General features: G+C 35.9%; 2 protein-coding genes across 2 annotated transcripts; both read right to left on the reverse strand.

The window, feature by feature from the left end:
- Window positions 1-703: 703 nt before the first annotated feature.
- PCOAH_00024560 (KIR protein) lies at window positions 704-2,762 on the reverse strand (the record flags this gene model as incomplete). The annotated part of the gene is made up of 3 exons (XM_020059261.1): window positions 704-1,024; window positions 1,180-1,980; window positions 2,094-2,762. 3 exons carry the CDS (start codon window positions 2,760-2,762, stop codon window positions 704-706), a joined length of 1,791 nt encoding a protein of 596 aa, XP_019915153.1.
- A 6,496-nt stretch (window positions 2,763-9,258) lies between these two features.
- PCOAH_00024570 (KIR protein) lies at window positions 9,259-11,646 on the reverse strand (the record flags this gene model as incomplete). The annotated part of the gene is made up of 5 exons (XM_020059262.1): window positions 9,259-9,597; window positions 9,759-10,538; window positions 10,690-10,881; window positions 10,963-11,382; window positions 11,626-11,646. 5 exons carry the CDS (start codon window positions 11,644-11,646, stop codon window positions 9,259-9,261), a joined length of 1,752 nt encoding a protein of 583 aa, XP_019915012.1.
- Between the last annotated feature and the right edge of the window lie 4,312 nt (window positions 11,647-15,958).

Here is a 15,958-nt window from a genome sequence, read left to right on the forward strand (position 1 = left end):
CTACTTCAAATCCAAGTGTAAAATCCTGCACACACACCCTAAAGTGTGAAATCGTACACCCTAAAACTGGAATCTTACACCCCCCAAATGCGAAATCCTACACACAAACACCCTAAAATGCTAAATCCTAGACACACACCCTAAAGTGTGAAATCGTACACCCTAAAACTGGAATCTTACACCCCCCAAATGCGAAATACTACGCACACCCTAAAGTGTGAAATGCCACACCAACCCACTGATTCATTCACCCTTCTTTTTTTTTTTTCCTTTTTTTGCAAGTATTATGCGTTATATACATAGTTCTACTGTTTAATAAGACAGGGAAAAAAATAAAGAAAGAAAAATTCAGCTATATTCTGGCCTGAGCTCACAAGGGGCAAATAATTATTTGTAAGGTTTGAATATGTACTAAGCATTTTGTAGTTGATAGAACAATTCGCGTGCATAGGCAAAGTTCCTATACCATATATGCGCTTCCCCTTCTTTTTCTTTTTTTTTTGTTCCGCGCCCCGTTTGGAGTATTACTTTCCCTTCATGCACAGTTATTCATACATACACATGGAAGATAATAAAACGAAAAAAGAAAAAAAAAGGAAAAGAAGGAAAAGAAGAAAAAGAAGAAAATGTCCTTCCGTTCCTGCACTGCATGAAGTTCCCGGATGCTTATGGCCCCCCCGAAAGGGAAGTTCCGATCCAGGTGTTACATGTTTTGATAGCGTATATTTCTTTGCGTTCTTTCGTTCTTTTGCAACTGCGTCTGTTGCCTATTATTCGTTCCTCTAGATACTGTTGGTGATGATCGTCGTCCTCGTTGTCCATTATATAGGGTAGAATTGTCTATTGTTGTTGACAGGTTCGATGTGGAATAATCCGTTGTTGTAGAACCTATTGTTGAACCATTTTCTGTTAATTCATCAAAGTGATGACGTCCCGTTGTTGCTCTTCTTCTGCTTCTGCTATTGTTATTTTTGCTGCTTCCTCCTCCAAATTTCTTACTTATCCAGGATGGTAGAAGTTTATACTAAAATAAGGAGGTGGTAAGTGGAGGAAGGAAGGATAGGAATGTTTGTCACATACATAGTTCAGTTCATTTTATATCTTATATTTATAAATGTAGTGTGTACACATTAATTATATATTTTACGAACTTATTAAAGGTTTAATAAAAACAACTACCTTATATAAGAAAAATCCAACTGCTGGTAGTCCTAATACGGATAATGTAGAAGAGACAATGGTGCCAGTCCCGGATAAGGTCCCAACACTGGGAAGTGCACTTAAAGTTTCTATTCTTTGTATATAATCCTGTGCGCCCTTAAATTTGCACTTGCTCCTTAAAAGTTCCACAAGGTTGCGCGGTTTATACACGGTCCTAAGTTTTTCACAATATGCCTGGCTGTTAGTAGCATTCTTTGCGCAGTGGGAACCCATAGTGTTATATGCTCCCGCAGCCTCCTCCAAATATTCGAGGAGCTTCTCACTACAGGTGGATCCAGTACTATTTAACTTTGTTTCTATGTTTTGCTGGTCCTGAGTGTAATCATACACTTGTTTCTCCTGATAAAAAAGAGTCCTGTCAATATTGCTGCGCCGAATATCACACTTACCATTAATACCAGCAACTTTTTGCAATTGTTCGCGGACAACATCCATAATACTCTGAAATGAACTGTCTTCGTTGTTGTCGAGAATGTCATCGAACATGTACCCAATCCAATAATATAAAAAATTACAACGGTCACACTTAGATAAAGTGCTATCCCTCTCTATGCTCTCTTTAATTGCGTAGCACCATCTTTCCTTAAGTATTTTAGTATATTCTCCATCCTCTCCATCCTCACCATCCTCCTCCTTAGACACATCCTTCAATGCTCTCGTTATTCCTTCAGGGAAACTATTATCGCCACTACAGAGGCCATTGGGATCATTGAGTTTACTGTATGCTTCTGTGGAAGGTACATCCTTTAATATTTGGTCCTACAGAAATATAATAATTAGTAAGATAGATATGTTCCCAAATCTGTATTGTATAACGAATATAAAATTACGTGCACATTGGTTCATTCATTTTAAATAAAAGAAAAAATAACCCGCCGTCTGTCTGACAGATCCATTTTGCCAAGGCCGAAGTCGGAATAATCTTCACGAACTGTGCATGTTAATTTTGATAGTTTGTCCGGATTACTGTCCTCTCTATATTTTTCCTCAAATTTTTTACAATAATCATGCTCCCCAGGCGATTCACTCCCACACCCCGTATGGACTTTCTCATAATTTGAAACTAATCCCTGTATATATTCGTAACAATCCTTATTACACTGTGATTTGTACTTATCTACTTCCCCCTTTATGTAACTGTGGTCGTACATGTATTCATAGGCTTCTTTTCTTTGTTTGAAATTGACATAGTTAATGCCACCACAAGCAACTGAACAGTCACTAACATCAGTCAATTTATTCTGAAGTGCGTCACAGAGAGCAGTCAAAATATTATTGAACGTACTACCATCCGTGTCACCTTTTATTTTACTTCCAATCCAAAAAAATAAAAAACTACAACGTTGTTCATACAGCGGTTCCTTAGTTTTTACCATTTTGAATGCTTTACCGCAGGCGTATCCAATATTATCGTAATCTTCTATAGAACTCTTGTATGTTTTTAATGCATCCTTCACTTTATCCATATCGTCATCGCTGCTGTCAAATCTGGCACCCTGTAATTCGCTATATATATTCATTGAAGGTAAATTAAGCAGCATGTGTCTCTATAAATATTAATAAAAGGAGGGAAATATATTAATGTTCCTCCCTATTATATAACGCAGGGAGCATTACACACATATTTATCAAGTACATACTAATTAAAGTATAACCCGTAATATTGTGTTCCCTTCCACGCCTTCTTCCATGTTTTATGTGTATATGCTTCGGTATATAATGAATTTGTGTGTTCAGGAGTGTTTTTCTTTCATACATATATATATTTATTCCATATATATATAACGGCTTTGTGTTCCGAGTTTCTTATATGTGCACAATACATATGTAAACATTCCTCATCCCTCCTTATGCTGTTGTGGTACTCCATGGTAACATGATTATTCGTAGCATTATATGAATATTTACACGTCACAATTACTACATATATAAGGGAATGCAATTTTCACCACTCAAAAACAGAATTCTCAGATGGCACAATTTTCATTTATACTTCCCCAATCATACTCATGGATTATTAATAAATTTCTGTAAAGAACATATGTACTATAGAGTTAATACACACAAAGTATTCCTCTCCCCCGCGGAATATGTAAATACATTTTTATTCATAGAAAAGAGGTATGTGCATACTCACAATACCAAACATAATACAAATATAATACAAGTATAATATCAAATCTAATACAAGTATAGTACATGTATATAGAGAGAAAAAAGAAGAAAAGGAGTACAGCATAATGCACAAAGAAAGATATATATATTATCCTCACATTTATTTACACTATTTATATATATTTATACACTATTCACATATATATTTACACTATTCACATATATTTACACTATTCACATATATTTACACTATTCACATATATTTACACTATCCAAAAGAGAGTGAAAATTGCTTGTGTGCACCTTCATACTACTGCTCCTTACAGTACATCTTTCCTTACTACCTAACATAGTTTCGATCTAATAATTTACATACATTTCCCCGCTCCGCTTTCCTTTTTTCCCAATTCCTTATAATAACATTAAAAAGACTTTAAACAGAAAATATATATTATACTATGTGAATACCCCCTATACTCCCTTTAATCCATACTACATCATAGAATTCACTTCACATTTATCATTCCCTCATTTCATTAATGAGTAGGTTATACATAGTTCATTTATATAGGGAATATAAATAGGACTAAAAATTAAAGATTTCGGGTTTAGAACGCAAACTTCAAGTTTCAGGGTTTAGCGTTTAGGGTTCTCACCTTAGGGTTTAGGGTCTAGGTTACACAGTTTAGGGTTCTGGATTGACGGCCTAGGGTTCTTGGTTGAGAGTTTAGGGTTCAGGGTTAGGGGTTTAAGATTCAGGATTTAGGGTTCAATTTTAGAATTTAGGTTTCGTGTTTTACGATTTACGTTTCAGGGGTTAGGCTGTATTGTTTAGGGTTCACATTCAGTGTTTAGGATTCTGAGTTTAGATTTTAATGTTGATAGCTTAGGGTTTAGGTTTCAGGATTTAGGATTTAGACTTCAGAAATAATAGCATAATTTGCATGGTAGTAAGTAATAAGATGTGCAAAACTCCTCATTGGAAAGCTGAGCCCGTAATCCTAAATCCTAAACCCTAAATCCTCAACATTAAACTTTAAACTCAGAATCCTAAACCCTGAATGTGAACCCAAAACCACACAGCCTAACCACTGAAACGTAAATCGTAAAGCTTGAAACCTAAACCCTAAACCCTAAACCCTGAATCCTGAATCTTAAACCCCTCACCCCAAACCTGAAGGCCTGTAACATAAACCATAAACCTCAACACTAAGACCTAAACCCTCAAATCAGAACACTAAATCCTAAGGATTTAAACCTAACCCCTAAGCCCTCAACACTAAAACCTAAACCCTGAACTCTAAACTCTCAACCAAGAACCCTAGGCCGTCAATCCAGAACCGTAAACCGCGTAACGTAGACCCTAAACCCTAAGGTCAGAACCCTAAAATCTTAAACCCCAACGCCCATGTAGCGTAAGCCATAGGAAAGAGATGCAGAGGATAAAAGGAAGAAAGGAGAAAACAAAGGATGGGAACATGAAAAAAAAGAGACGAAAGGAAGGGAGTTACTCTTATTTAGCCGTTATATGTGAAAATAGAATGGTGTACTGCAATATAGTGTTACATGAACTCGTAGATTTTCCCTCTGGTGTTTTTTGAAATATAATGAATTCCGACACTCAGTTGTATGTATTGTTTATATATTCCATGAGTAGGGGTTTTTGAATAAATATTTCTGAGCGTGTGCACATTTAACAGGAATGAGGAGTCCGTACAAATGAACAATACAGTATATATATTAACAGTTTTTTAATAACATGCCGTTCTTTTAATAATAACATTTTGAGCATAAATTCATAATACGCATTAATATTCTTATTAGAAGTAGGAATCATATTATTATATATATATGAAATATGCAACTGAAGTGTGCATGTATAGAAATAATAAGATAATATTACTAATAAGTATATATCATGCATTGATTATAATAGATAAATATAAGGAACGTATAGAGAAAATTTAATTCTTCCTGTTTTTTTCTCCCATCTTGCTATTAAAGTGTATAGTCGTTTATATTTACACCTTAATTATATATAAGTGTGATAATGTGGTTCGTGTATATAATGTGTTACCATAACATAAGAACTGTACAATATATATTATAGGGAAGGAAGAAAAATTTTATTATGAATAACCATGGGAAAAATGTTCTTCCACCTTCCATGTATACATGTATGTGTGAACAGCTTTAAGATAAAATTATTATATAAAGGAAGAATCATACCATTAGAAGAAAATGTCAGGTGTAAGAAGGAACATTGGATGTTATTTTTTACTTAAAATTCATCAGTGCATGTGCCTGCATCAATTTGTGCATACTAGAATAAATGTAAGGGATTGTATAGGGGTATCCACCTATGCGTATTCCATTCTTTTTCATTTTTACCTTCAGGGGAAAAGTACGCTTCCATTACCCTCAAAGGATGTATACGCTAAGTTTAACACCCCAGATACATGTAACAAAGAATCACCGCAAGAGGATTACGGGGATCAATTAACGAGGACGCTGGGGAAAATAATAAAGGCAATAAGAATTAGGGGAGGACAATTGGCCAGTGTGGTTGCAAGAGGATGGTGCAATGCACATAAAATGTGGCTGGAGAGAAATACAATCGACTATAACCCTTGGGATTTCTTCTATTATTGGTTAGGTAGTAAAATAAGGGAAAAATATAAACATGATTTTATGGATAAGATGAGGGAAATTTACGGGAAGTTGCCAAGTGGCCAATACAAGAATGAGTTCAATAATAAGTATGAGGGTGTTGGCGAGGACGTTTTCGAAAAAAGTATGGACCTATTCAATTATGACTATAATGTTAGTGCTATAGAGAAACTTCCGAAGTGCAGTAGTTATTTATCAGATGGGAATTATATTAAATACCAGAGTAAAGCTCAAAAAGCATATATATGGTTATGTGAGAAGTGTGTGGAAAATAATAGTGATGATAAGTACTGTATGGAATTCAAGAAAAGCAACGGAAACTGTAAGACAAAGCAGAATTTACCACAATTAGAGTGTAAAGGAGTACAGGCACAAGAAACCTTAACATTGGCAGAGGTAGGAAAACAACAGCAACTACTGCACATTATTCCTTCTTCTCACTTAAATAAACCAATGCACCAACTTGCACGTGGCACGTACGTGGTACTTATGTGGTAATTTATACATATTGTAATGAGAAAATGTGTAAGGATCATATATAGGAATATGCACTTATGCATATTTCACTATTTTCTAATTACTTCTATAGGATGAAGACTCCGAAGAATTGCCTTCAGTGGGAATATACAATAGGTTCGACGGGGGAGTACCATATAATGAAGAAGGTGAAATCTGGAACCGGCAGGGACAAATAGGGGCTCAATTAAGCACTGTATTACAGAAATTTGGCAGTATGAAGAGTTATACCGATAATATTGCAAAAGCTTGGTGTTACACATTTGGCGCGAACGATGAGTGTACAGTGAATAATACTCTATATTATGCTTTCTATTATTGGTTAGGGGATAAAGTGTGTAACAATATGGGCCAAGGTAATGACTTCTCAAATGTTATGGGTGCAATTTTCAGTGCACTGCAGGGAGCTTTAACAGATATTAATTGTGGAAATATATACAACAATATTGACGAAGACACTTTCAATCATATGAAAATACTCTTCGATTATGACATCGATAAGAGTACTATAGAAGGCGATTCGGAAGATGAAGAAGAAGAAAACGAAGAAGAAGTGGAGGAACATTGTTTGGACAAATATCAAAAATACCTGCAAAAAGTAAAGTGTGCCTATAAAACTATACGGAACCAATGTACAGGAAATAACAAGGGTGAATGGTGTACTCAATTTAAGCAATGGTTTGACGGTTATGAGCAGAAGAAGGAATTAGATATAAAATGTAAACTGAGAAATCCAGAGCAGTGCACACAAATAAGTAATCCTGAACCCCAGGACAGTCTAGCACACCCCAATAGTGCAACCTCTACCGAAGGCAGTAATTCTATCGCTCCTATCGTGTCCTCTGTTGTTGGAATAGCAGCATTACCAGCAGTTGTATTCTATATCTATAAGGTAAAATTATGAATAAAGTAAAAATATGCATAATAAATATTATTATTATTCCTTCCTTATTTAAAATAAAAATATATATAATAATAATAGTAATTATTATTATTTATTTCTACCTAAAAAAAACATATAGAATAAGCGATATTTCCCATATATATACCGAAAATACTTTCCCCTTCTTTCTTTTCCATTAATTATTTCTTTCCTTTCTTTTCTTCCTTCCTTTCTTTAGTACACTTCCATATTTTCCTGGATGGAAGGTTCCCCCAAGAGGAAATATAAAAGGAGATCATCTGAACATAATTTTGATGAACTAACGGAAGGTGGTTATACTACCGAATATTCAACGGAAGCTTCTACTATAGCCGATTCATCAGAGTATTCTGTTCCATATGTTAGATAGTTTTAGGGGAAACAGAAAATAATAAGGAAGAACAGTAGGAAGGTAATATAGAATATCGCATCATGTAGCACTGAATGTAAGATCGCATGGAATATTGAATTAATGTAATTTTCCTTTCGTTAATTGTAAACAGTGTACTACAATATCCTCCCCACGGAAGGAACAATAAATAACAACGGAGGTCATACGGTGCAAGGAGCAGGTTGATATTTCTTTCTTTTCTTCTTTTTTTTCCTTACTTCCTCCTTAGATCCTCCTTTTTTCCTCGTCCTTAGACCACCTTCCTTTCCTCCTCCTTAAACCTCTACCTTCCTTTCCTCCTCCATAGATCCCTTCCCTTAGACCTCCTTCCTTAAACCCTCCTTCCCCACACTTTTTCCTTAAAGTTCTTTTTCTTTTTAAATCTTCACTTTTTTACTTAAATCTTTTTTTATTCCCTAAACCTTCTTTCTTTTACCTAAACCTCCTTTCTCCTTTTTTTTTTTTTTTTTTAATACACCCTTCGGGTGTACTCCCTCCCTAAAGGAAGAGACCTTCCTTTCCACCAACCTAACAATCTTCCTTCCACCTACCACCCCAAACACAACCTTCCTTTGACCCCGAACAATCTTCCTTCCACCAACCACCTCTAACAACGACAACTTATCACCTAACGACCCAAGAACCTTCCTTCCACCCGGAACAACCCTTCATTCTAACACCCCTAACAACATTCCTTTTTTTTTTTTTAAATAATGGAATTTTTTCGCTTTTTTTTTTCTTTCGGATTTTTCTCATATACACTATATTCGTAAAAAAAACATATTTTTTTTTTTTTAATGACAATGCTTTCGTTTTTTTTTTTTTCTCTTTTTCTTTTTTACGGACTATTATGCGTTTATATATCGTTCTACTGTTTATTAATAGTACAGGAAAGAGAAAGAAGGAAAGAGAAGGAAAGAAGGAATGAGGAAAGAAAGAATAAGGAAAGAAGGAATGAGGAAAGAAAGAATAAGGAAAGAAGGAATGAGGAAAGAAGGAAAGAAGGAAAGGAGGAATAAGAAGGAAAGAAGGAAAGGAGGAATAAGAAGGAAAGAAGGAAAGATGAAATAAGAAGGAAAGGAGGAATAAGAAGGAAAGGAGGAATAAGAAGGAAAGGAGGAATAAGAAGGAAAGGAGGAATAAGAAGGAAAGGAGGAATAAGAAGGAAAGGAGGAATAAGAAGGAAAGGAGGAATAAGAAGGAAAGAACGAATGAGGAATGAGGGATAAAGAATAAGGAAAGGGTCGTCTAAGGAAAGAGGGAAAGAAATAAAGGAAGGAAAAAAAGGAAAGAATGGAAGAATGGTAATTTTGTTTCTTTCCGTACACTGTATATAAAATGTGCGCGGTCATTTATGCTTCCTCTGATGGGGGATGGGAAGGGAAAGTTTCCTTCCCTCCCCCTCCTTCCCTTCCTTCAGGTGTTATATGTTTTGATAACTTATATTTCTTTGTTTCTGTTGCCTTTGTGGCCTTTGCTGCTGTTGCCTATGTTGTTGTGGTCTACTATTTGATCCCCTTCCAGATGATGATCGTCGTGGTGGTGGTCTTCGTTCATCATTATATATGGTAGAATTATCTTCTACGGTGGAACCTATTGTTGAGTCACCAATTGTTGAAGGTGCTATTGTTGAAGTGCCGTCCTCTGTTGTGTATTCCGTTAATGCATCAAAGTTGCTCCTGGTAGATCTTTTTTTTCTCTTCCTTATTTTACTGCTCCCTCCTCCAAAATGGTTACCAAACCAAGAAGGTAAAAGGTTATACTGAATAATGGAAGAGGTGGTGTTGAAGGAGGGAGGAAGGATAGGAATATTTGCCACATACACAGTTCAGTTTATTATATATTCCCTGTTTATAAATGTAATGTGTACACACTATTTTTATATTTTATTCACTTATTAAATGTGTAAGTGTAATATTTTACCTTATATAAGAAGTATCCAAGCATTGGTAGTCCCAGTACAGACAATGTGGAACAGACAATGGTGCCCGTTCCGGAGGAAGTCCCCGTACTGGGAAGTATACCCAATGTTTCTATTCTTTGTATAATATATTTCTGTGTCTCTGGTAATGTACATTTTGTTTTCAGGAGTTCCACAAGTTTGTTTGGTTTATGTGCGCTGTTAAGTTTTTGACAATATTTCCCGTCCTTCGTAGCATTCTTCGTGCAATGCCAACCCATAGTTCCAAATGCACCAGCAACATCTTCCAAATGTTGGAGAAACTCTTTAGTACAGGTGATTTCACTTCCCTCTAACGTTGTTCTTATAGTTCCATGATCCTGTATAAAATCGTATACTTCCTTTTCCCATGTGAAATGGGTCCTGCCGGAACAACTGGGCACAATATCACACTTCTCGCCATCAACATCAGACAACTGCTCCAATTCCTTGCGGACAGTATCCATAAAAGTCTGAAATGAACTATCATGGGTGAAGTACTCAGAGAACGTATACCCTATGTAATAATACAAAAAGCTGCACCGTTCAACATCGGTCAAATTGCCCTCCCCCCCTTTACTTGCGTAGCACCAAACATCCTTAAGCCTATTAAGGTAACGCTGATTACCGGTCTTAAGGCTCCCTGGAAATGCTCCTTCTATTTCTAATGGTAAGCTAACATCACCATCTTCCTCACAGGTGCCATTGGCTTCATTAAATTTTTTGTATGCCTTTGTGGAAGGTAAATTGCTTAATATGGGGTCCTGTACAAAAAATATAATAATTCGTAAAAAATAAGTATGTTCCTATGCGATTCCTAACCTTCCCAAATTTCTTGCATGCCATGAATGATAAAATATTATATTCATATACATAAAAATATTAGTTCGTTATGTACGGAATATAAAAAATAACCTGATCCTTATTGTCTAGGTCCATTTTGCCAATGTCGAGGTCGAAGTCATCTCCAGCAGAAGGTTTTTTGAGATTTTTCCACGTGCATGTTAATTGTGATGAATTCCGTGTACAGGAGTTCCCATATTTCCCTATGAACTTGGTGCAATATGGACCACTGCTGCCATCCCTACTATCACTTTTACATTGCTCCTGTACACTAGTAGGAACAGTTGGGGAGGTTGTTCGGAGTTTCCTATATGTATCATTGCAGGAGTTATAATATATCATTACTTGCTCTTCCTGAGGCTCATAGTCCTTCTTAAAGTCGAACTCACTCTTCTTACTGTAGAAATCAACTCCGTCATTATGAGTGTTATCCTTTGTACAACTATTTCCTAAATCAGATTTTCCCCATGCTGTGTAAATAATATCCATAACATCCGAGATTGAACTGAGCTTACCTTCATTAAATAGCATATTCCCTAACCAGTAATAAAACCAAGTACAAATGCCACTGTCCGCCTGTTCCTTCTTCCTTACTTCAGATACGAAGGAGCACGCTGTCGCAATTGTATGTGCAGACTTCTTAACCTGGGTATATCCATTTAACTCCTGCTCTAACTGGGTGACAAGTTTATAAGGCACGAGTTGTCCGCCCCCTTCCTTGAGCATATCATATATCCATTCGGAATATAATGTAGGCTTCTGATTCTGCAGGTATAATTAAACAATTATACATATACATGTGTGTTCCTATCCTCCACTGATTTATACAGTAAAAATTACACGTACAACATACGTATATCCATTTCAACTGGTAACCGCTGCACAATACACATACCCACGTCATTATGATTCATATATATACTCCTGTTAATGTGGTATTTATATGAAAATGTGCTCTCTATCCAAATATTATATGATTGGGTTGTGTATGGTTACTGTGAACATTACATTATTATGTACTTCATTCATTATGTACATATAGGCACAGAATTTTCTTTCTTCCAATAAAAATTTCAGTATGTACACATATGTTCTACTGTTACTTAGAGGAGGATAATTAAAAATTGTTAAAAACTGTTAGCACACATGCTCATTTCATAAAGAGAAAATACCTTTTCCTCTTTCCTTTCATAATATATGCACAAGCCCTCATATACAGCAGGAACAATATACATTTATAAGGAAGGTCCAAAAGAATATAGCACAAAGAAGTTCATTCATACAGGAACTACACTGCGTGATATGATATATATTTCCCTTTCCTTTTAATCTATACTATACATATCAGTGTGCTCCCTCTTTTCTTTTTTTCTCTTACTATGATTAAATTACAGAGAAACCATGTATATGAGAAGTGTGCAACAGGCTCTCTAAACCCCTTTTTGATCGTTTAACACAGTCCATGTTTCACACATTAATATATTCCCCTTTTTTTTTTCCTCTTCCATAGAGGACAAAACACCTAATTAACTCACACAGTGCACATTATACGAATTGAACATTCATTCCATTTAATTCATACTATACGTGAAAAAAAAGTTCACCTTCCTTCTTTTTTCACTATGAATGTATAAGGAATACATTGTTAACAAGGAATATATATTTCAACATTTCAACACTCCTTCCCCTATCCATGCAGATTACAGTCTACAAGTGCATATATACTTTACCTTCCGTTTACGATTTCGCAGTAGTAATGATTTCTTTTTTCCATTTACCCTAAAGCTCACACACTAATCAACTCATTTATATATGAAATATATCCTACGCAAAGATCAGCGTTCAGTGTTTAGGGTTCACGGTTTTAGGGTTTAGCGTTCACAGCTTAGCTATCAGGGCTTAGCCTTCAGGGTTTAGTGCTTAGGGTTCAGCGTTTAAGCTTTAGGGTTTACGGTTTAAGGTTTTGGGTTCAGGGATTCCTAGTTCTGAGTTTATGTTTTAGTGTTCATGGTTAAGCTGTTCTGGGTTTAGGATTTAGCGTTTAGGATTTGAGGGTTTAGAGTTCAGGTTTGAGATTTGCAGAGTTCAGATTTTCAAGGTTTAGGGTTTAGAGTCTAGTGTTTAGTATCTGAGGGTTCAGGGTTCAGGGTTTAAGTTTTAGCTTTTAGGATTTAGGGTTCAGGTTTTAGGGCTTATGATTTAGATTTTATGGTTTATGTTTTAGTGTTTAGGCTTCTGGGTTTAGATATTAGGGTTTAGGTTTTAGGGTTTAGGGTTTAGAGGCTAAGGATTAGTATCTGAGGGTTCAGGGTTCAGGATTTAGTTTTTCCGGTTCAGTTATTTGGTTTAGCGTTATGAATTTAGTGCTTAACTTTTTTGATTTAGGGATGATGATTCAGGGGTCAGCGTCTCAGCGTTTAGTGTTAACGGGGTTCAGGTTTCAGGGTTCAAGTTTCAGGGTCCAGGGTTAAGGGTGCAGGATTCAGGGTTGCAGTTCTGAGAGTGGGGTTATGTATATAGGAATCCGATTTCTGTTTTAGGGTTCAGTTTCAGGACTCAGGCTTTAGGAATCAGAGTTTATGATTGACACTTTATGATTTAGGGTTTAGGGTTTAGAATTCAGGCTTTAGGATTAAGGGTTTTTGAGGTTTATAATTCGGAGTTTAGGCTACTGGAATTGAATTTAGCGTCTAGGTATCAGGGTTTAGGATTTGGGGTATAGCAAATGTGGATTTCAGGTTTAGTATTCAGATTTAGGGATCAGGGTTTGGGGGTTCAGGATTTAGGGTTCAGAGTTTCAGGGTTTAGGGTTCAGGGGTTTAGAGTTGAGGATTTTGGGTTCAGGTTTTAGGGTGTACTGTTTAGGGTTCCATATATAGATCTTAGGTTTCTTGTTTTAGGGTTTAAGTTCAGGGTTTAGGGTTCAGGTTTTATGTTTCAAAATTTAGGGTTTAGGATTCACGGTTTTGTGTTTTCGGTTTTAGGATTTGCTGTTCAGTTCGTAAGTTTTAGGGTTCTCGCTTGAGGTTTAATAATTCAGTGTCCCAAAAGATCTCCGGCGTAGGAGTCCCTGCCTCGTAAGCGTGAAAAAAAATAACTCACCCCCAAACCCTGAACCCTAAAACATGAACCCTAAACCATAAAACCTCAACTGTACACCTTGAGCCGTAAGCCGTATAGGCTTAGGCCTAAATCCTGAATCCTAAATCCAAAACTCTGAAACGTAAACCCTAAACCTTGAACCCTAAATCCTGAACCCTAAACCCTGAACCTAAACCCTGAACCTAAACCCTAAAGCAAGGAACCTAAGCCCTAAACACTGAAGCCTAAAGCCTAAACCCTAAAACCTGAACCCAAAATCCTAAACGCTGGATTGTTCAGAATATTGTGGAACGCTTTTGGAACGTTAAAACGTCCAAATGCAGGAGCAGTGTATTGATCATTAAGAGGCGGCCGTTGCCAATCGCCGAATTTTGTCAATTTCTTTAGGGTTCCTACACTCTTTAATCATATATAACATGCAGGGCAAGGGGGTGAGGGATGTGCACATTTGTATGTAAAATTTAATATTCATTAAGGGAGAAAGGGGTAACATACGTGATATGTTGTATTTATTTAAAATAAATGAGTTATAATATACTTATTCGGATAAGCGAAAAAAGATTAAGCGTGAACATTACTATTAGTAGGTTACCATAAATAAAGAAGAAGGAATATATAATATGGGATGTGCTGCTATATAAATGTTTACATTCTCTTTTCAATATAGGGTGTGTAATTTTTTATATTATATCTCTGTTCTCTATGTTTGCAGAAATGCACATTCTTCATTTACTTAATATGAATAAATGTGTAAATGTGGGAAGGAGGATAAATGATATATATATATGAACTGTATAATACATGTAATATAGGAGTTTTTTTATAAGGGACCCATTAAAATGGAAATAAAAGCGGAGTTAATAATATAAGCAGAAATTCTGTTAGGGGAAGTAAAAGAAAAATTGTGCTCCCCCTTATATCTAGAATAAGGAGGAAATTCATGAATAGGAATATATTATTCATAGTAATCGCACATTTCGTATGCATAAATGAATGAATAGTTCACTCGTGTATTTATTACATATACGCTATAACTAAGAAATGAAAATAATGAAAGAATCAGGAAGAGCCTATTTTCTATTCCGAGTGGCTACATACATACTGTACACACAATATTCTACGTACGACGCTCTAAGAGTAGGAATACATATGTACATTTCCGGAATTAAATCTATAAGATTCTAATTTTGAATAGTTCACCTTCAGAGAATATGGCCGACGAGGTGAGCACAAAAGGGCTTCACTGTAATATCGACCGAACGACATTGAAGAGTTATGAGAGTGTGTTAAAGGGATCATTAACCGGGAAACACTATTATGAGGATCTCGTAGATGATATTCTACATGCCTGGTGTTGTGTGTCCGGCATTTTGGAATGGAAACTTGATGAGGACGCACGTTGCGATCTTCTATATTACTTAGCAGGAGCAATAATATATGATAAAATCCAGGACAAAGGTGAATTTGCAACAATCATGAATGGAATACCCAAAGCATTAAAAACGAACTTCATTAATCTGCGGGAATGCAGCATAGAACCGAAGAATGGTGGAAAAAAGTTCTTCGCTGAAATGAAGTTAATAGGAAATTATAAATTGGAGCCTGGGGAAGCACGGGACAGGCAGGAAGGTTCAGGTAAAGTTAGTTGCGAGAAGTGTAAAAAATATTTGGAAGAAGTTATGCAGGCATATGGTATTGTGAAAGATTATTGTAACTTACCGGCGAATAAGGGGAACTGTGTAGGGGTGGAAGAAGGGTATAGAAAGAAAAATCCAGAGGAACTGTATGGTTCAATGTATAAAATAAAAGAGCTACCCAAACCTACATTATTAGTACAGAGAAAGCAACTGGTACTGTAGATTATTTCCTGTTCAGAAATGAACAAATATTATGCAATACTGTATGCATAATGTAATAAATTGTGGAATAGTTAACACATTGGAACATATGCATACTTCAATTTCCTCCTTAATTACCTTTATAGGAGGATTGCCAAGAGGAGGAAAATCTACCCTCAGAAAGAATATATTGTGAATTTGGGCATACCGAACAACAATGTAATGATGCAGGTGGAGAGGACACAACAACATTAGAGAGTTCTCTTACAACTATAATAAAAAAGTACGATGGTGTAGAGGACTATGAGGAAGGTACTATAAATGCATATTGCCATGCATTGAAGAAGAAGAACGAACAGCAACAATCTCCCAAAATCGAGTACTGCCCCTACTTATATTAT

This window comes from Plasmodium coatneyi, chromosome 9 (genome assembly GCF_001680005.1).
Source record: "Plasmodium coatneyi strain Hackeri chromosome 9, complete sequence".
In the NCBI taxonomy this organism is placed as follows: domain Eukaryota; phylum Apicomplexa; class Aconoidasida; order Haemosporida; family Plasmodiidae; genus Plasmodium; species Plasmodium coatneyi.